The 23,002-nt window shown below is 42.6% G+C and overlaps 1 protein-coding gene across 1 annotated transcript in view; it reads left to right on the top strand.

Moving 5' to 3' along the window:
- The window catches only part of LIN28A (lin-28 homolog A), a gene marked incomplete at both ends in the record, with an annotated part of 109,175 nt that continues 86,173 nt past the window's right edge, over positions 1-23,002 (top strand). Inside the window, one exon of the mRNA XM_082248059.1 lies at positions 1-10. Within this exon, the coding sequence (XP_082104185.1) occupies positions 1-10 (10 nt within the window). The remainder of the gene's footprint in view (positions 11-23,002) is intronic.

Below are 23,002 nucleotides of genomic sequence, written 5' to 3' on the forward strand. Positions count from 1 at the left end.
ATGGGCTCAGGTAAGTATTACGGGGTGCTGGGGAGGCTGCTGCACACAGAAAGTTTTTTATCTTAATGCATAGAATGCATTAAGATAAAAAATCTTCTGACTTTGCAACTCCTTTCAGTCTATAGTCCATATAAAACGATTATAGCAATGTGATAGGTTGTGTAACCATAAAATGTCCATCCACAAATGGCAACCTCCACAAGAGGATTAGAAGCAAAATCCAGCAAGAGCTACGGTGTATAAAAGAGAAGAGCGGTGCCTCTAAGTGTAGAAATATATGGTTACATTTATGAAGGTACAAAATTTAGCAACTCACATGGTTGATGATTAACCACTTCTGGAAGATTTTCTCCCTTAATGACCAGGCCATATTTTGCGATTCGGCACTGCGATACTTTAACAGACAATTGCGTGGTCATGCGACGCTGTACCCAAATAAAATTGATGTCCTTTCGTTTGGTGGTATTTGATCACCTCTGTGATTTTAATTTTTTGCGCTATAAACAAACAAAGAGCGACGTTTCTGAAAATAAATAAATAAATAAATAAATTTCACTTTCTGCTATATTTTTGCATCCCAGTCATAAACTGTTTAACCTCCTTCCATCACGAAGGAGATACAGAAACTTGCGCACCAGAACCAGCAGGTTCAGGGACAGCTTTTTTCCATCCACCATCATACTACTGAACTCAACATTACACCGTTGATCCCTACAAAACAAACACAAACAAAAGACTGTATATAACCTCTGTACTATACGTGTACATACTACATAGTATATCTCTTTTCACTCTTCAGTACATCTGCACTATTTATATTTGTATGTATCTTTATCATTACGGTACATTCTGCCCAACATTTCACACTCATCTGTGTATATAATGTATGTGTATATATATATATATATATATATATATATATATATATATATATGTATGTATGTATATGATGTATATATATTTTTTAATTTGTAAATATGTTAGATGGTTATCTGCACTCTTGCACGACTGCTACATTTTGCATTTCTGGTAGATGCTAAACGGCATTTCGTTGCTGTGTACCTGTACTATGCAATGACAATAAAGTTGTATCTATCTATCTATCTATCTATCTATAACATTCCCAAAAAACAAAAATTTAAAAATCAAAATTTTTTAACATTCTAGGCCAATTTGTTTACTGCTACATATTTTTGGTAAATAAAATCGCAATAAGCGTATTTTGATTGGTTTGCTCAAAAGTTATCGCGTCTACTAACTACAGGAAAGATTTAGGTAATTTTTAGTATTTTTTTTCTTTTTACTAGTAATGGCGGCGATCTGCAATTTTTTGCAGGACTTCGACATTGCGGCGGACAGATTGGACCCCTAACTGACATTTTTGAGGGGACCAGTGACATTACTACAGTAATCAGTGCTAAAAATATGCACTGTTACTGCAATAATGACACTGGCAGGGAAGGGGCTAACACTGTGGGTGATCAAGGTGTTAAATGCGAGCCTAGGGGAGTGATTCTAACTGTGGGGGGGGGGGGGGGGGGCGTGGCTTGTGAAATGACCACAGAGACCTGTGATCCTATATAGCAGGATCACAGGGGCTCTGTGATCATTCCAAAGAGAAGAACAGTCAGCTGTGCTTACAACAGCTGACCATCCTTCTCTCTTATCGGGGAGAAATCGCGGGTGTCAGACGGCAAGTGTGTGCGCTCGCCCCCTAGCTGCAGGTGCACGACCGACGTAGGTCTACGTCGGTTTGTGCAGTTGAGTCGCACTGCCGCAGTAAAAGGCGGCGGGCGGTCGGGAACAGGTTAAAAGAGGCACATCTAAGTATGCAGGTATCTGGGATGAAGCTGTCCACATAGACCATCCTCCGCACTGCTGCCTCTCACCGCCGCCAGTCTGCAATCAGGACTGGGAAGACTACCCTGCAGTAGAGCGATCTGAAAGCGAGGCTTGAAGTGCTCGTGGAGCGCAGCGTAGAAAGGGATAACATCGGTGCGGAGGAGGGTCTATGGTCTATGTGGACAGCTTTACCCCGGATGCCTGCATTCTTAGATGTTTCTGTTTTAATCATCAACCATGTGAGTTGCTAAAAGTTATACCTTCATTAACCACTTCAGCCCCGGAAGATTTTACCCCCTTCCTGACCAGGCCCTATTTCGCGATTCGGCACTGCATGACTTTAACGGACAATTGCGCGGTCGTGCGATGCTGTACCCAAACTAAATTGACGTCCTTTTTTTCCTTTGGTGGTATTTGATCACCTGTGCGATTTTTACTTTTTGCGCTATAAACAAAAAAAAGAGCGACAATTTTGAAAAAATAATATTTTTCACATTTTTTATATGAAATTCCCCAAAAAAAAATGTAAACATCCAAATTTTTTAACATTTTTGGCCAATTTGTTTTCTGCTACCTATGTTTGGTAAAAAAAAATCGCAATAAGCATATTTTGATTGGTTTATGCAAAAGTTATTGCGTTTACTAACTAAGGGAAAGATTTCTGTCATTTTTATTGTTTTTTTTAACGAGTAATGGCGGCGATCTGAGATTTTTTTTTTGTGGGACTGCGACATTGCTGCGGACAGAACGGACCCTTGACTGACATTTTTGACACTTTTGGGGGTACCAGTGACATTACTACAGTAATCAGTGCTATACATATGCACTGTTACTGTAAAAATGACACTGGCAGGGAAGGGGTTAACTTTATTGGTGATGCAGGGGTTAAGTGTGTCCCTAGGGGCGTGCGTCTTACTGTAAAGGGGTGTGGCTAGTGATGTAACCACAGAGACATACGATCCTACATAACAGGATCGTATGATCTCTGCAGTTAGATCAGGGAGAATGACAGGCGACTTTGTTTACATCAGCCGCCTGCCTTTCTCCCTTTCCACCGGGAGATCGCGAGTGACTGGTCTGCCGGTCACACGCGCGGACATGTCAGGGAACGAGCGGGGACGGAAGCGGGGGGCGGGAGCGGGAGCGGGGAAGGGAGCGGGGATTGGGAGCGGGAGCGCGCCTCCAGCGGCACGCGCTCGCCCCTAGAGGCTCACAGGCGAGAGTCGTAGTATTACGTCACTTTGCCTGTACGGGGCTGACTGCCGCAGTTAATGTACTTGCGGCGGTCGGCAAGTGGTTAAATTTAACCATATTGCTACACTTAGAGGCGTCTCTCTTTTGTACTCAGTTTTTTTTTACTCAAAACTTTCCTATTTCCTATTACTAGTCTGAGGTCATGAGGACATTTATGTGAATGTTTTAAACAGTAAAAATATCTGAGATGACTTCACTTTCACAATTAAAGAATTCGGTGCCACCTGTCTGCCTTGGGCAATAAAGGAGCAGCAACACACAGAATGCAGCGATCCCTGTGCTCTCCTCTAAGCATATTTACAGTATTAGGCAGCCCATACATTCATTTTTTAATTTTTGTTCAACCACGGCATTGAACAAAAAAAAAAATTAGGGAAATTTCCCCATCCACATCGGATATCCTTCTGCTGTGCCATTGTGTTTTGACTGTGGCGAGCTTTCCCCAATGTCAGAATACCAAGATCAGAAAAACCCAACAGGCTGGTTGTACACTAGTCAATTCGCTAGAACAACTTTTGTACAATCAGGGTGCCCATACATGGATTGAAATTGGGCTGGTCCCTGCTGAACCAGTTGAATGTTGATCTATATGTCTGGCTTTAAACTGACAACACTAGCGCACGAATACAGCCTCTGCTGTCACTCTTTTTCTTTATCTAAACACTGCTGTAGTTAATCGCAAAAAGCTGATATAAAAAGGCATTGAGGTATTTGCACCCGCTTTAATTTAAATATATTATCATTACATATCTGTCTAGAGTGCAGCATTTCTTTGTTTCTGTGAAAACTTTCAGTAAATAATATTTTAACCACTTTAGGACCGGAGGATTTTCCTGCTATACGTCTCCCCCTGTGTCTGAATACAGCGGGAGCGAGGCTTCGACGGCACGCGCGCGCCGCCCACAAGGGGAGGAGTCCAGCAACGTAGGTCTACGTCGCTGGACGATATCGAGCCACTTTGCCGCAGTACGCTCCATGTGAGTGGTCGGCAAGTGGTTAAGTAAAGTCCTTTTGGGCAGCTTAGTAGTGGGTGTTTTCTGATAGATGTAAATGGTACAATGGAATATACTGTACATACACTATACTGCCAAAAGTATTGGGACACCTGCCTTTACACCGACATGAACCTTAATGGCATCCCCGTCTTAGTCCAAAGGGTTCAATATTCAGTTGGCCGACCCTTTTCAGCTAGAACAGCTTCAACTCTTCTGGGAAGGCTGTCCACAAGGTTTAGGAGTGTGTCTATGGAAGTGTTTGACCATTCTTCCAGAAGCGCATTTGTGACTTCAGGAACAGATATGAATGAGATGGCCTGGCACGCAGTCTCTGCTCTAAGAGGTCAGGACTCTGGACAGGCCAGTCAAGTTTCTCCATGCCAAGGACCAACCCCAAACTGTTCCCACAAAGTTGGGGGCATGAAATTGTCAAATGTAATATGTAATTTGTGCTGATCTTAGTAAAATCTCTGATCCGTGTACAGAGCCTTGTGTTGTTAGTTCACACTGGGGACCCGTTCTAATAGGAGCGACACAAGTCGCTCCGACTTAGAAAAAGGGTCCGGAGCTTCTTTGGGGCGACCAGGAGGCGACCGCCATAGACTTCAATGTTATGAAGTCCGTGGCGGCCGCTCCGAGGTCGCGGCGCGCTGCTCGCACCGCGATCTCGGAGGTCGCCCCTGCAAGTAGCGTCGCGGTAATGTGAACCGGCGCTTATTCCCTTTGTCTATCAGCAGGTCCCAGCAATAAATCAATGGCTGGGACCTTTTAACCGACTTGTGCTGTAGCAAATGAAAGCACAGACCGGGTAATGGGCACACGCACCTGCCCCCTATCTGGAAATGCCAGATCACATACATGTACGTGAGCCGGCGCAGTGGGGCCACCCTGCCGCAGTAAAAAGATGGTGGGCGGTCCACAAGTAGTTAAAGCACACCGTTTTGTTCCTTTTGGGATAAACGTTTTACGTACTGTACGTAAAACAAAGCTTACTAAGCACCTCCGTCAGTGTTAAATGACTTGTCTTATCCCTATAACTGATACATTCTGCTGGAGAGCTTCCTCTTTACTGTAGACAAGCAACAGGCTTACTGGATGGATCACCAGTAAATAAAAGAAAGAAAGTAAATTAAAAAAAAAACTAATGCAGCCATCACATCTAAGAAATGGTAAGCGGCAATATAATAAATGTTTGATATTGGGTTTAATACCACTTTACAAATAACCTAAGAAAATCTACCTCACTTTCCACTATTTTTATTCAAACATTTGGTCACCCTAATTCATGCAAGTGAAACAAAATGTAATTATATTGTGAGTTTTAAGGAAAATCTTAAGGCCAATTAACAAAAAATGGATAGAAAATGGAACAGGTAAAGCGAAACTAAACTGTATCTGAGCAGCACAAAATGAAAATACTATTTATGTTCCTTTAGTTTGTATTGAAAATGTTCACAGGTACATACAGTATATCTCAAGTAGAAAGCTGTTCAATATTACAGTAAGAGTTCTACAAGAATTTTTTACCATGTTCCATTCTATCGAGATTGTCCATCTATAGCAGGTAAGATAACAATAGGTACATCAGAAAACCAAAAACACATGCGCATTTAAATTTAAAGATACCAGAGGTACATAAAAACAAAAATATAAACGATGTAGCACCCTCTAGTATGTGTGCTGGATGTAGATAGGTTTGTTGTTAATGTAGATAAAAAAGGGCTAAGCCTGAGCTATGAATCTGGGTCAGGATTCAGTGACACAGGGCTGGATGACTCATCTGGCAGCTCTCTCTGGCACTTCCCCCTGGTCTGGAAGTTTGTAGAAACTTCCAGAGCTGGAGAGTGGGAGTAAAGAGCCATGCAAATTTTTGAGGCCTAGGCCGATCCCCAGCATTGGGCCGGCAGGGGACAGAGCTTACATCATAAATAGACATGGGCCATGCCAGCAGGGGCAGTCAGGTGGAAGATGGAGAAGGCTGTCGGTGACCCTCCGGGGTACCCCTTAGTCTGGGGAGGGTGACCTTGGGGTGGGGCTCGGGTGCTGGAAGGATCCTACTAAAACACACAAAAGAAGACCTTCCAGGATACACACAAGCAAGGAGAGAGGACATTGGGAGCAGGTCAGCATTGCTGGGAGATCTCCTGAGAGTCAGCCAGGTGGGCTAATGAGTGTCAATCTGGAGGACTGTGCTAGAGAGGTTAGCCTGAAGGGCTCGGAAAGGGGCTATGCAGCCAGGTGGGTTAGCACTGCCTGAAGAGGTGGTGATGGGATCAGTAGTCACAGGAGTGATGCAAGCTGGACATTGAAATTCTGCTACACAACCACAGGGCCTCAGGTTCCTGCCTGTAATGGGCCAGTGCTTTTAATCTGACTGTCAGATATTAATAGAGTGATCCAGGTGGGTTCTGCAAGCAAGTGAGAGCTGGAGGAAGAAGTGGAGCATATACAGAGACTAAATATAGAGACTTTATATAGGAAGAGTTGTAATGTATATCCACTTTACCACAAGAGCATTTTGCTGTCTTACGTCTGGGCCACTTTTTGCGATTCGGCGCTGTGCGATTTTAACTGACAATTGCGCGGTCGTGCGACGCCATACCCAAACTAAATTTACGTCCTTTTTTTCCCACAAACAGAGCTTTCTTTTGGTGGTATTTGATCACCTGTGCGATTTTTACTTTTTGCGCTATAAACAAAAAAATAGCGTTTATTTTGAAAAAACAACAATATTTTTCACATTTTTTATATGAAATTTCCCCCAAAAAAATGTAAAAATCAAAATTTTTAAAAATTTTTGGCCAATTTGTTTTCTGCTACCTATGTTTGGTAAAAAAATTCACAATAAGCGTATTTTTATTGGTTTGCGCAAAAGTTATTGCGTTTACTAACAAAGGGAAAGATTTCTGTCATTTTTGGTGTTTTTTTTTAACGCGTAATGGCGGCAATCTGCGATTTTTTTGCGGGACTGCGACATTGCGGTGGACAGATCGGACCCTTGACTGACATTTTTGACACTCTTGGGGGTACCAGTGACATTACTGCAGTAATCAGTGCTATATATATGCACTGTTACTGTAAAAATGACACTGGCAGGGAAGGGGTTAATTTTATTGGAGAGGGAGGGGTTAATGTATGCCTGGTGCTTACTAACGTGTGTGGGGGGAGGTGACTGAGTGACACAAGGACAGATCCAGGGTTCAGCTATGCTGAACCCTGCAATCTGACCCTGCGTGTCACTTGGGAGATCCGCCCGCTTGTGTTTACACAAGCAGGCGGATCTCCACACTAGATCCCCGACGATCGGGGAAGAGCGGCGGCGATCGCCGCTGCTCCTCCCCTGGCCCGACTCCCGCTGTGACTGAATACAGCGGGAGCGAGCCTCCGGCGGCGCGTGCCGCCGAGAAAGGGGAGTGTCTGATGACGTAGGTCTACGTCGTCAGACGATAACGAACCACTTTGTCGCAGTAGTACTACGGTACTCAGACGGCAAGTGGATATACATGATCTGGCGCACAGCTGCTTCCCTGTAGTAGTAAAACTGCTGTAGGGCGGTCAACAAGTGATTGCTGACTAGCCGCCGTAGTTTTTTATCGGCAGGTCGGCTCTGTTCCCTGAAAACTACGTACCTGTACGTCGCTTCGTGGAACTGCTAGCGGGGGCACGCGCGCACATGCATTGGCCACAGGAGGAGCCAATCAGCGGGTCCAGCAGCCGCGATTGCTGCCGGGCACCCACGATCGCTCCCTGTGGAGAAAACACGGCAGACCGCTGTTCTGTCAGTTATGAACACAGGGATTCTGTGTTCCTCCTATTTGTTCATGCAGCAAGCCATTCCCCCTCACAGTTAGAAAACACCCCCTAGGGACACATTTAACCCTTTGATCGCCCCTGGTGTTAACCCCTTCCCTGCTAGTGTCATTAGTACAGTAACAGTGCATATTTTTAGCACTGATTACTATAGTATTGTTGGTCACTGGTCCCCCCAAAAGTGTCAAAAATGTCAGTTAGGTGTCCGATCTGTCTGCCACAATGTTGCAGTCCCGCTAAAAATCACTGATCGCCACCATTACTAGTAAAAAAAAAAATAATAAATAAAACAAGTTGACATAAATCTTTACCCTAGCTTGTAGATGCGATAACTTTTGCGTAAACCAATCAATATACACTTATTGGCATTTTTTTTTTCACCAAAAATATGTAGCAGAATACAAATTGGCCTAAAATGATGAAAAAAATTAGATTTTTTATTTTTTTTTATTGGGAATGTTATATAGCAGAAAGTAAAAAATATTGTTTTTTTTTTTAGAATTATCGCTCTTTTTTTGTTTATAGCACAAAAAATAAAAATCGCAGAGATGATCAAATAACACCAAAAGAAAGCTCTATTTGTGGGAAAAAAGGACTTACATTTTATTTTGGTACAGCGTCGCAATTGTCAGTTAAAGTAACACAGTGCTGTATCGCAAAAAATGGCCTGGTCATTAAAGGGGTAAATCCTTCCGGTCCAGAAATGGTTACACCAGAGTACCATATGCCGTGCTTCAATGAAAATGTTATTTAATTTATTTTAAAGTGATACTAAAGTCTTTTTTTTTTTTTTTTTTTAATATATATAAAAATAACAAACATGTTATACTTACCTGCTCTGTTTAGTGGTTTTGCACAGAGCAGCCCGGATCCTCCTCTTCTCGGGTTCCTCTTTTGTGCTCCTGGCCCCTCTCTCCTGCTGGGTACTGGCCTCAGGTGGTTTACAGAGATTAAAACAAATCCTTCTACATAAGTTGGACCTGTTTATCTGCAGTCTTCTCTTCTCTGCAGCTGTTCAAAGTCTAGAATATTTTAAAGCTTGCCTGAGCTGTCTGAAAACGGTGGTGAAGAGCTATAAAGACATACTGCTGAGCTCAGTGAGGAGAGCTTTGGAAGCTGATTGGATGGAAGGGACACACCCCCTTCATGCTGCACACAGGAAAGGAGCTGAGGCTGTCAATCACATGCTGTGTGCTGGAGCTCCCTCCCGTCACCTTTTTTTCTTGGTGTCAGGAAAACTTGTCAGAAGTCACTTACGCAGATAGCAGAGGAATGAAGCAGCAGCCAGAAATTACACTTAGTGCTCTGGATTGAGACAGTACACACTATAGAAGCATATGCTTTGATCATATTTCATGTCGAAGGTCCACAGCCACTTAAGTAACAGGTAAATGGTTAGGTGTTGTTTTACCTACCTCAAGGGACAAGGTTTTCAGCGCCAATGGTGAAAATGCCAAACTGCACCCCAGCCCCCCCCCCCCCAGGGGGTATACATATCAGAGAAGAGGTGGTATGGTGGGAATGAATTGTTTGAGGTGGAATGTAGATGCTGTGACTTGGGGGGGGGGGGCAGTGTAAAGAAGTAGGGGGGAGAAAGGGAGTGAAAGGGACTGTGCGTGGGGGCGGGTCGATATATAGGTATGAGAAGGAGGGGGGCTTGAGTTCAGAGTTACTGTGACCTAGGAGGTACGGTGACAAGGTAAGGATGTGCTGTGACTGGTGAGGTGGTATAAGGGACATTTCAGTTGTCAGGGTGTCACTGTGACTGGGGGGAGGGGGTGGATTTTAGTGAGGCACTGTTATTAGGGGCACTGTAATAGAGATAGTGGGAAGTGTTGTGACCAGGGGGTCTCGCCAATATTGACAGTAGCTTCCACCAGAGAAATGTTTTTCAAATACAGGAACTACAGGCATATTCCACTTACCTGACACAAGGAGTCTGTTACACAACCTGCTGGAAATTGTGATAAAAATTCTAGATAGTTGCAGTTGTTTAGTTTATAATTTCAAGCAGCCTCTTGAATTGAGGTGTTCTTACACGATTGCAGCGCTGTCAGCCCTCCTCCATTTGGGAGTTTGATAGTTCTAGGCTCCAGCAACAAAACATCACCAGCAGGGCCTGCCCTACCATAGGTGCCGCTGGGTCCATTGGACCCAGGCGGCGCTTTGAGAGGGGCGGCAAATTGATGGCAGATTTTTTTTTCCAGCAGTTTTGTGTGTCGCGTTATGGGTGGCATTGCCCCATCCCATACTGCCACTCGTAGTGAAAACTGATGAGTATAAAGAGGCAAAGTGTCTCCTCTGGGGAAGATCCTTCACGTGATTATGGTGCGCGCAATGACGTCAAACATCTGCGCACTCCATCTCAAGCAGGGCAGGCTGGATCTTCTAGGGCAGTGGGCACGGCAGACACAGGAGTGACAGGAGGACTGAAGACAGACAGTGGGTGTTTGGTGGACCGGTTCAGTGGTGAGTTATTGAAGAAGATAATAGTATATATAATATTTTCAAAATTTTATATTTATATAAAATAATGGATGTGAGGGCCTTTTGGTGGGCGTGATTTTTTTTTTTTTTTTTTTTTTGAGGGAGTGGGGGGGCAGCATTTTATTCTTGGATCCAGGCAGCACAATGTCTTGGGCCAGCCCTGATCACCAGGCACATTGAACTGCTCCACCTACACTTCAGCAACACGGTGTAGAGAGAGATTTTATTGCACATAACAGACACCATGCTGTTGGATGGGGGCAACAGCACCAATTAAAACAGGGGAGATTTGTGTTTTGGCTGGCTTTAAGCTGTGTGAAGAGCGGGATGAGGTGCATGGGTTCCAGGTTCAGCTTCTGCTGGTGCTGCTGGTAAAAAAAACATGCATGTGATGAGGAGGGCAAAGCTGAACACATGGTGCCCCCATATGAAAAAACTGAGCCCGAGTCAACTGCCCCCCTTGTCCCGGGCCCAGACTACCGCCACCAGAAATAACTGTATCAATAAAATATGTTGTATATATTAGAAAATATTTTTAGCTATTGTGAAAGGAAAACATTTTGAAAAAATGTATGCATTAAAACTGGCAATAAACAGACAGATGTTAGGGGGTAGTTTACTTAAACATACACATAACAGTAGCTAATGGTAACTAGATGCTTTAATAAAATGGAGAAATCTAGGATAAAACCATCCACAGATGGGTTGCAAGAAACAAAATCGCTCAATCCCTCCATCAACACAGTCAGTGTCAGTGTCCCTCCAATGGAGCTATGGTGTTCTTGGCAGAGGGGACCAGGGGTGACGTCCCAGATGGGAGAACACACAGTTATTATTGCTAACGGCTATGGCCACTGACAGCAATCAAATGAACAATCTGACAGGCTGGTTGCATCCAGGTTGACCAACTTGGGTACAATCAGCCTGCCCATACATGGTTCGAATCCCGGCCGGACCCTGCTGAACAGGCTGAGATTCGAACCATCTATGGTCGGCTTTAGGGAAACATTTCGCAAACATGCACATCAGTCGCATGTTTGAATATCTCATTGCTGCTATGTTGGACATATTGTTCCAAACTACAAACTGTAAGCACAGAAAATGGGGACCAATATTTGATAGCTTTAAATTATTCAACCAAACAGATCCCATGTCCCTAGCTTGATTGAGACCGGTGCATTAAAATCATTTGGCGACTGCATCAATATATCTTCTGCTACATCTTATTCCACTTTTAAGATTTCAATTTTTTAAGCAATTTGCTCAATTCATACAAGGCTAGAGTTGACAGGATAGGAAATATTTGTGCATATAAGAAAAATCAGCAAAGCAACAGCCATATATAACTTGTCCTTTACAGATAAAAAGAAAACATGCCACAGTAAATTGACTCTGTTATTAGTAACTGAGTGCTTAACAAAGCAAACTAAAGCTCATGTAAACACTACTTTTCAAGTGCTGTGAGATGGGAGTTTTACCCTAACTGGTGCATAACATAATAGTTCAAGAAGCAATCCACCTTTACCAGTTAAACAGGCCTATCCTGTTCCATAGGTCACACAATCTATCTTTGACCAATTGAATGCTTAAAGAGGCTTGATCTTCATCTTTCACATGATCACACTTATGCAAGATCATTTTACAACAAGCAAATCCGCTGTGTAGAGAGATCCCTTACTGCAACAATAGATCTTCAGCAATAATAGATCTGCCCAGCAACAATATATGCCTCCCAGCAAATATATTTCCCTCCCAGCAACTACAGATCCCCGCAGCAACCAAAAATCCATTTGCAACAGTAGATCTCCCCAGCAACAATAGATCCCTTCCAGCAACTATAGAGTCCCACAGCAACAATATATCCACTCAGCAACAATAGATTTCCCCAGCAACAATAGATTCCCCCCACAGCAAACTATTCCCAGCAACAATAGATCTCCCAGTATCCAGCATCAAAAGACTCTCCAGCAGCCAGCAACAATAGACCCACCCTCAGCAGTAGCTCTCTCCCATCAACAATTGAGCTTTAGAAAACAAACAATAGACCTCCCCTGCAAAAATAGATCCCCCAACGACAATTGAGCCCACAGCAGCCAGCATGAATAGACCTCCCCTGCAAAAATAGATCCAACCAAGGACAACTGAGCACCCAGCAGCCAGCATAAATAGACATCCTAAGCAAAAATAGATCCCCCCCAACAACAATTGAGCCCACAGCAGTCAGCATAAATAGAACTTCCCTGCAAAAATAGACCCCCCCCCCCCCCCCCAATGACAATTGAGCCCACAGCAGCCAGCATAAATAGACCTTCCCTGCAAAAATAGACCCCCCCCCCAATGACAATTGAGCCCACAGCAGCCAGCATCAATAGACCTTCCCTGCAAAAATAGACCCCCTCAATGACAATTGAGCCCACAGCAGCCAGTATTAATAGACTCTCCAGCACATCCGAGCACCAAGTGCTGGAGGTGCTGGAACTGCGTTCCCCCTCGTTCCCGCTGAAAAAAGGCCCTGGTTACTAGTATGTTGAATGTTGCATCCAACTCACACATGGACCGGTGACATGGGCAACAATTAAGGTTTAGGCCAATTTTTTGGTTGATGGCCATGGCAGAGACCTCTGACGCCGGCTTATCAAGGAAGTAACAAAAGCAATTTTACAAAGTGGTGACATTCTTCTTTGGGTGTCCATTTTACTGTCTGTTGATGTGAACATTTCTTGGCTTACTTTTGGTCCAGTCTGGAATTCGTCTTCAACATCCGATTCCAGTAAGTAAATAGGACTCTGGAATTGCATTTTATAGAACACAATTACTGAAGTGGGGAGGGGAGTACAGGTTGGGGTAGGTTTTCTTTCCCCAAGATGGGCTTCAAACTGCTTAAGTACTCGAACCTAGCCATTCATAGTTTCAGTTTTTCATCCATGCATAGCTGTACATCACCAGTCATCCCCATCCCTTATTATGGTAATGTGGTGATCTAGAACCCCTTCTGATTATCAGTTATTAATTTAGATGAAAATTCATAAATACACCTGTAGTGTAGTACCCATTTACTCACCATATACAGCTGCAAAGGCAGGCTCCTTTAACTTCATTTTCCTCAATTTCCTTGGCTAATGAACATGACCAGAGTAGATGAGTTTCTCTGCTTCCCAACCTCAGTAGCCACATCTGACGAAGCAAAGGTAGGTGAGCAAATGATCTGAACCTAGGTGAGAGGCTCTCGATTGTCAGCCCAAATGTCTCCTCTTTTTGTGGACATCGCTAGACAGAGAGGGGGCTCAGGTAAGTATTAGGGGTTGCTGGGGAGGCTGCTACACACAGAAGGCTTTTTATCTTAATCCATAGAATGCATTAAGATAAAAAAATGTCTCCTCTTTTTTGTGGACATCGTTAGACAGAGAGGGGGCACAGGTAAGTATTAGGGGTTGTTGGGGAGGCTGGTACACACAGAAGGCTTTTTATCTTAATACATAGAATGCATTAAGATAAAAAAAATGTCTCCTCTTTTTTGTGGACATTGTTAGACAGAGAGGGGGCACAGGTAAGTATTAGGGGTTGCTGGGGAGGCTGGTAAACACAGAAGGCTTTTTATATTAATACATAGAATGCATTAAGATAAAAAAAAAACCTTCCTGACTTTAAAACTCCTTTAGGCTCCATTCACACTACCGAAACTTGTCAGGTGACTGGTCAGCCTGACAAGTCGCGACCCATGCAGTGCTACAGGACCCGTTCTAATAGGAGCGACACAAGTCGCTCTGACTTAGAAAAAGGGTCCTGTACTTCTTCGGGACGACCTCGGAGCGACTTGCATAGACATTCATTATATGAAGTCTGTGCAAGTCGCGTCGAAGTCGCGGTGCACGGGACTTCACAGGTCGCCCCCGAAGTCGTGCAGAAGTCGTGCCGCTGCAGAGTGAATGCGGTCTTAAGGTTAGGCTAGGTTCACACTTATGCAGGTGCAGAAATACATGTAAAATAGAACACTTTCTCGCACCTGCAAGCACCCACTGGCGAAATGTGCTGCTCTTTAGCAGACATGTGGGGGTGCCTTTTCTTTTTTTTTTTTTTTATAACAATCAATTTTTATTAATTTGTAAGGAATAACAATACACAAATTAATAAGTTGATAACATTGGTGTAAACTTCAACACAAGGAAGGAAGGGAAGTTTTTATAAAAATCTTGATATCCCTGACCATCCTACCCCAGATGGGATCAATTTGTAGGCATGGAGTGGACTTCAAGTTAACCAGAGAAAAGCAATTACATGGGATACCACAACAAAACAAAAACAAGGAAAAAGGAACATTTTTGAGCATATCTGTAGACTATATCAGAGCGGAGGAAAAGACATAAAAAAATCAAGTATGTTCCAAACTTGGGGATATAGCTAAAGGTTACACTCCTTTAAATAAGCAGAAGCTTTAGGGTGAGATAACCAGGTAATCCATTTTCTTAAAGTGAAGGTGAAGTAATGCTTATAAGCTAGCATCAATTCAAATTGTGCTTGAGTATTTAGCCTGGAAATGATAGTTGATAGGTTAGGTGCGTCAGATGATTTCTATAGACTGGCTATGGTGATTCTTAATGCTATCAAAATATGAGACACGATGGTTCTATGGGATGTGGGATACATATCAACATTCATTCCCAATAATGCTGTGGCAGGGGTAAGCTTGACTAAGTTCCCTGTAAGATTTGCTATAAAGGAGGATATTGAGTTCCCAAAACTTTGTAAGTTCTTGCAGCTCCAAAGAATATGTAGAAGGTTGCCAGTTTTTTCATTTCATCTCCAACATATGAGGGATGTGAACGGGTATATTTTTGACAACCTATATGGAGTCAAGTACCATCTATTTAATATTTTTTGCAAGTTATCCCAGTGTTCAACACACTAAGAACATTTACTAGATAACAAAGGATTTCTGCCATTGATCCCAAGAGAATGTTTGAGCCAAATCTTTTTCCCATTTAATCATATGAGAGTTTTTATTATCTTTTGATTGGGAGGTTAAAAGATCGTGGAAAAAGCAAATTCCCTTCCTTTTTTGGTCGTTATTGCTAGTAAAGAATTGCCAAATTGGGGGGATTTCAATATGTTTATTAGGATTGAAGTCTTTTAAACAGATGTACTTGCCAATCTTATTCATTTTAGTATTCATATACAATGGAGGTAGATTTTTATATAGATGGTAGCCCTGTTTAATCCATTCATTCACCGAAAATCGAATTTTACAATAATTTATTGAGCCTGTAGGGATTGATATTTTTGTCCTAGGTGCCAGACCCTTAGTTCCAAAGAGGATATGTTTCCATGCTAATAATGTAACTTTTTTTTTGGGTAATTCTTTAATCACCTTTAGAGTTTCCTCTTTTGTTATTGGTTTGTTAAATTGATCTAGGGTCATTGGGTCGATTTTTGGTAAGGTTACCTTAAATGCTATTATAGTGTTCATGGTCGGTTGAGGAGTACTATTATCTTCCTTTAAATTGTATAGTGACTCGTAATATTCTAAGAAGGTGTTCACAATTCCTTGAGGGTTAATTACTACCTTTCCAGAAGTGTGATGAGTTAATTTATGGATTTCTATTTTTATTTTGCTGTTAGCATTGTTGTAAAGCCAATAGTTACCGGCTTTGTTACCTTGGGAGTAGTAGTTTAGGTTCAATTTTTTTAGATATTTTTCATGGTCTGCTATAAGAACAGGTCGTAATTCAAATCTTAGGTTAATAAACTGGAGATCTAAATTGGGTTCAGAGGGATTTTTTATGTAATTCTACTATATTGGCAATATCTTGTTTGTATTATTTCTTTTTCTTTTTTTTTTTTTCCTCTAGCGGCCGATTGGATAAGGAGACCCATAGCAAAGGCTTTGTGCGTGCACCATAGGGTTGAACCATTCACCATATCTTTATCATTTATAACAAATATTATTTGAGGTCATTTTTCATCATGGACAAATATTTCTCCTGAGAGAGAATAAAGGTGTTGTTCCTCCAAAGAGTGTTGTTAGAACAAGGTTGACCTGGGTAAATTTCAAGGGTGATTGGTGCATGGTCAAACCATGTAATATTATGGATGCGAGCATCTGTGATCTTTAATAGGAGAAATTTGCCCGTGATGAAATAATCTATTCTAGAGTATGTTGCTTAGGCCGGTTCTAGATGTATGACCCTTTTTGGAGGTGTCCGTGAACTGGATCCATCAAAGCGTTAAAGTCTCCACAGATAATGAGGTGTCTCTTCTGAAGATTTTGTGCTTTCTTGATGACTTTCTGGATATACTAATCAGGGTTTTTGTTGGGGGCGTAGATGCTGACAATAGTGTATATTGAGTTATCAATGGACGCTACCAGAATTATATATCTTCCTTGGGCGTCTGTTTTAGTATTTATTAGTTGGAACGAAAAAGTGTCTTTGATGGCTATGATTACCCCTTTTGTTTTCTTTCTGTTGTTGGATACAAATATATGTGGGAATTTATGGTGGTTAAATTTAGGAGCTTTATCTAATGCAAAATGGGATTCCTGGATGCAGATAACGTCGCTACCAAGTTTCAGAATAGTCCATAAAGCTCTTCATTTGTATGGACTGTTGAGACCCTTTACATTCAATGACATAAACTTAAGATTAATTGTATCTGTGAAAATGAGTGCTGAGGAGTGTTAACAAATTTGTACAATAAAACATAAGCATTTTTTTTTAAGCACAGTGTAGATTTGGGGGTGCCCTTTATTCTTATTGTCTCCAACACATCTAAACCACCATGCTCATTCCTTGCAGCTATCATTTTGAAAAGGTGCAGGGACCTTTTCCTGGCATTTTCCACAGATACAGCAGAACATTAAAAAAAATAAAAGGTTGCTGTGCCCACACAAACGCGGCACACAGGGAACACATAGATGGGAACCTAGCCTTACTCCCTGTCTAATCATTTGGGCAATTACTAATTCTGTTAAACACCTACTGTAGGATGCTTGCTGTCTCTTTCACATTTAGAAAGCCTGCTGCATACAAGTGTCAGTATAAAGAAATTCCTCACAGTAAACAATCAGGTCCAGACTTGTTCTGAAACTTTAAAGAAGATTGATGATGCTACTTTTAAAGCGGTAGTAAACCCCATCAAACCCTGCAAGGTATGGATTTGCATACTAGCACATAATGAAATACTTACCTTAGAACGAAGCCATCCTGCTCCACCCTGTCACCGCTGACAGGCACTTCTATCTTCACCAGGTCTTTCATTCAGCCTTAGCGTCCTGCGGCCTTCTGATTGGCCGCACCGCAATGACAGCACTCCTGTCCATGCACGCGAAAGTCATGGACCGCGGCACAGAGCTCTGAAGGGATGGCATGGTATACCACCCCTGCTAAGTGCATACGCCGGTGACATCACCGGCTACAGGCTGTGTAAATATCTCCTTATGTGTGCAGGTTTAGAAGATATTCACTGTACATACAGGTAAGCCTTAATATAGGCTCACCTGTAGGCAGGGCTGCCATCAGGGGGGTACAGCCCATACAGATGTAGGGGGCCCAGGCATCCCGAGGGGCCCAGTCCCGAGGGATACCCAGGCTTCAAGTTGACACCCCCCCTTTTTTCCTTTCCTCCCCTACACTGGCAACTAGTCCCCCTGGCCGCCGCTGTCAAAATGATTGGTTGCTAGGATCGCCTGGTGTCCTTGCATTCAATCAAATGCATTCACAAGCCCAGGCAGAGGAGGAGGATGTAACTTGATGGTCAGGCCCGGGGGCCCAGGCCCAAAGGCCCAAATTTCTGATGGCTTCCCTGCCTGTAGGTACAAGTGCAAAAAAAGGGTTTATTCCCTTGGAAAAAAAATCACTGCTACAAAAAAATTCAATACAACCTAAACTGCAAAATGTATATGTGACATGTTGTACTTACAGTGATTACTAAAGGCAAATAGACAATGCACTTTGCAAGAGCAGTTGCTCCAGAACATTATCCAGAGCATTATCCAATCATGTGCTAGCTAAAATGCTGGGTTTTTTTTTTTCATTTTCCTTGCAAGTTATTGGGTATTCTTTGCAAAGGGAAGCTTTACCTCATTTACTAAGCTCTGGCGCACTTGCAGAGTGCAACTGCACTTTCCAAAGTGCACAGTCTATTTGCCTTTAGTAAATCAACCCCATTGCATCTTAGGCTGGCCATACACTATACAATTTTCTTGTTCAACTTTGCTTTAGATTTACCAAAACCATGTAATATAGGGTCAAACCTAAACACTTTCAATTTGTATGTAATCAGACAGGCCCTTGCACTACATAGTTTAAGGTAAATCTAAAGGAAATTGAATAAGAAAATTGTATAGTGTATGGCCAGCCTTATTCTCATCTCATTCAGTAATTCAGTAGTAAGCTGACATATGAACTGTCAAAAAGCTATGCAAGAAGTATATAGTATATAAAACACCCAAATCTATAAAAAAAATTCATAAAATTATCATACAGTATATCATACATAATAATGGGGAACACCCCACCTATTTTTACATCCTAAAAGATTTTTCACCCTCAAAAAAGGAGTGTAGAAAGGTACTGTAGATATTCAGGAAAGCCTGCAAAAGTACTAATGCATACACCATTATGTTTATGGGCTATTTTGGAGCACTGGCTTACTGCTCATGTATCTAGTTTTAAATGAATGGAGGTAAGTATTTATTTAAAACTAGTTTAAAGTTCCTATTTTGGGAAAAATAATGAATGCACATATTTTTGCAGAAAAAACATGTGCATTGATTTTTTTTTTTTCCTGCAGGGGCCTGCAAAGCATTACACTCATGCTTAGTGGATCACAGGAGCAATATCAGCCTCCTGCAGACAAGCCCTATAGCTTTCAGCCAGCGCCCCTGCACAGCCTGTCAGTTTGAAAGCTGCAGAGCTTGTTAAAGCAGAGTTCCACCCTAAAAACTATTTTTGCATGTCTGCTAGCTTAGATGAACCTGAAAAAGAATTGGCTAATTAAAAAATGTTTTTGTTTCACTTACCTTGTTTTTAATGAAAATATACTTACCTTCCTTTCTCTTCCTCCCTCTGCGGCAGCGGCCCACGACGTCACTTCCTCCTTGCATTGACTCCTGGGAGATGAGCGTCATCGATCCCAGGAGTCAATGCGCCTGCACCGGAGTCACTCGTCACTTCCAGTGCAGGCGCGTCATTCCCTGCTGAACAGATTCTGGGCTGCACACACCTGAGATGGCAGTGCTGGACAAGACATTTTCAAGGTAAGTATTTCTTCTTACAGGAAAGTGAAACAGGGGACAGTTCGGAGGCTATCATTGCTTAAATGCACTAGCCCTGACTGTCCTGGGGGTATTTTTAGCGTAAAAAATATTTTCAGCCCGGAACTCCGCTTTAAATGAACTACAAGCGCACTCATCAGTGCTTCTGCAGTTCATTGAGAGCTACAAGCCATCTGCAGTGGTGGATGATGGGACTTGTAGTTCTCCCAATTTAAACGTTTTCAAAATGTGACAGCAAGTGAGAGGAGAGGATCCCCTGCCCACTGTCACAAGGTTGGGGAGGTGAGAAGGACATGCGCTGGAGCATGTTAACCCCCACCCCCGATCCTCCGTTTGACAGCGAGCTGATTAACTAGTGAACTATGATTGACTATTACTCATTTATGTGCATACTGCTATTTACTGCAACCTGCTTTTTGATACTGTATCCTAGTTGTGCACAGGGTATCTATGTTTGTGCTCCCAATAACAGTGCAGTATCCATTGTGTCAGTGTGGCTGAGGTCCTTCTCAGAGTCAAGGCAGAAAAACAGAGAACCCAATCTACCAAGTGGCTATTGCTGGGGTAGCGCTACACACACAAGCAAGTGGATGGAGGAATCCTCCCTGGTATGCTATAGCAGTGGTCCTCAACCCTGGCACTCAGGGCCCACTAACAGGCCAGGTTTGCAAGATAACTGATATACATCACAGGTGATATCATTTGCTGCTCAGTGATTGCAGTACTCTAGTCTGCATCTCTCCAAGGTAATACTTAAAATCTGGCCTGTTAGTGGGCCCTGAGGACCAGAGTTGAGGACCACTGTGCTATAGTATTCTGACAGTGGGACAGTGTCAAAATAGATTGATCAGCGCTGCTGCTGTTGGCTGATTGAGTAAAAAATTTTAACATTCCCATTTAACAGAAATGTATTTTTTAGATGGACTTTTGTTGAGCAGGAATGGTCACAGATAGATCAAAACTTGGACGGTCCCTGCTGAACTGGCTGAATTTCGATCCATCTATGGCCAGTTTTATCAACTAACTGTGTTTGTCAGGCATTAGTGACAACATTTATACAACATATCGGTTTATTACTATTCAGATACAATGTCTGAGATGAATCAAAATCTTTTGAATGCTTTAAATGACCCACTACTTAAAACATCCACTATTGCACAAATGGAAAGAAGTCTAGCACTTTCTAGAGTTGCTGACATTACCCTGGGGTATTTATTAGATCTCACAGTAGTTAGTACTAACTACCTTTATGTCAATATTCATTTTGCCTTTGTTTCTGCTCTTTTTTATTTCAACACTCGTGATATGGTGCTTGAATAGAGTCTCATGCTTTTATAATTTACAAGTATTTCTATTCATAGGGAATAGATAATCCCCAGGGAATTAGCACCCTATTTATATAGTTAACACCCTTTATTAAACCCTTTCTTCTGAAAATTTGTTTACAGAGGAAAGGTTGTTAAATGTTTTTTTACAAGACTGTAAATACCTATATATCACTCTGGATTCTTCTTGTAAGAAGGGAGGAACTATAAACTGGATTTATAAGCAGTGTTACTGATGTGATGCTAGGCAAACCCTGCATTAAAGCAAGTAATGGAGTACAGACCTAAGGTTTACTACTACTAGCTTTTTTAACCTACGTTTCAGTCTAACGATCAAGAGACCCTGTGTTTCTTTTTCCCAAACACCTGGGCTTTAGATTCATTTTACTAAAATGGAGGAGGCATTTTATCTCATGATAATTTTTACCAAAATACAAACAATTCACAAACATAAATATCACTTAGGTGTACTGTATAATGCATGCAGCACCCTCCAAGTTAAAGTATAGTTTGCTCTGCCTGCTTCACAGGGGAGCCTGATCAGTAGTTAGGCCTGTTGCATGTGTCCATGTGTGATTCACTTGGTCTGAGGTAGTGTCCCCACTGTGTCCAATAGGTGAGCATGTTGGGCAGTGGAGGAAACCCAGCCAGTGACAGGCTTTTATGACTATCCCAGTGGGTTGGCACAACAGTGGTGCATCCTGGGATATGTTATAAAAGCCACGGGCACATGTGACAGGGGCCTTTTGGCGGGAAGCCAGGTCCCAGGAGGAGGGTGACGGCTGTCTCTCCTCCTGCTGCTGAGGAAGGTGGTCACAGGCGGTCGGCCTAGTGGACCAGAAGTGTGGTGCTGAGCCAAGACGTCCTGTGGATACTGACAATGGAGCAAGTGGCAGAGCGACCTGAGGAAAAACAGTGTCCATGAGTACCAGGGAGCTTGCCAGGGGTATGCCCAGAACAGGGACCACTCCAGGAGGGTGTCAGTGGACAGAAGGTCAGCACACACAGTCAGTGAGAAAGGGGGTGCCAAGTTAGACCCTGAAGAATGAGCAAAGTGAGAATCCATATTCTTTATCTTCACTTCAGTGACAAGGTGAAGCAGCGGCCTTGCTGCATTCTGCAGACAATTGTCCTCAGGATTTGTGCATAGTTCAAGTTGGAGTATCCCAATTATTCCCTTCTCCCATCCAAGTTCTAAAATAAAACACAAAAAACAAATCCCCTGGATTGTTCATTGTCTTAGCCAAGAAATTTTAATGCTGCGTGTCTGCTTTCAGTTGCTAATGGTAACCCAGGGGAACCCAAGAAGTGTAATTCTCAGCAGCTCCCTAGGGGGCAGTGATACATGCATATTTAGCATTGCAGTGTTAAAAGGCTTATTTTGTCATAGATTGTCCTTAAAAGGGCTCATTTTCCAGATTTCCTCACTAGTTACTTATTAAAGTGGTAGTAAAGTCCCCCTGGACACTTCTACCTACAGGTAGGCTTATAATAAACAATATCTGTAGGTACAATGAATATCTCCTAAATGTGCACCGTTTAGGAGATATTCAGTGTCTCTGCAGCTGGTGACGTCACCGGGGCACGCACTCTGAAGGAGTTGTTCCTTCAGAGCCCTCTGCAGTAAACAGAGACTCCCTTGTGCATGCACGTGAGTGATGTCATGGCAGCTCAGCAACTCAAAGGACAGGAGCCTGGAAGGAAGACCTGGTGAAGATGGAAGCCCTGTCAGTGGTGATAGCGCTCTGCTTGAGGGCTTCGTCTCAAGGTAGGTTTATCACAATGTGCATTGCATACTTTTTTCCTTGCAAGCAGAAAACTATTTTTTTTGTCAACCTTACTTCCGCTTTAAAACTCACAGTTATCACCAGAATTAATCTAGTGTTATTTTAAAGCCCACATGAAGTAAAAAAAAAAAAAAAGATAAAAATCAGAACAAGGACAACTTATAGTCAAATAGGATGTGTCTCTTGTGCTAATGTCCCTTCTGTTAGCTGAAATCCTCCTCGCCACACACT

The sequence above is a fragment of the Pelophylax lessonae genome, assembly GCF_965119305.1.
Source record: "Pelophylax lessonae genome assembly, chromosome: 2".
In the NCBI taxonomy this organism is placed as follows: domain Eukaryota; kingdom Metazoa; phylum Chordata; class Amphibia; order Anura; family Ranidae; genus Pelophylax; species Pelophylax lessonae.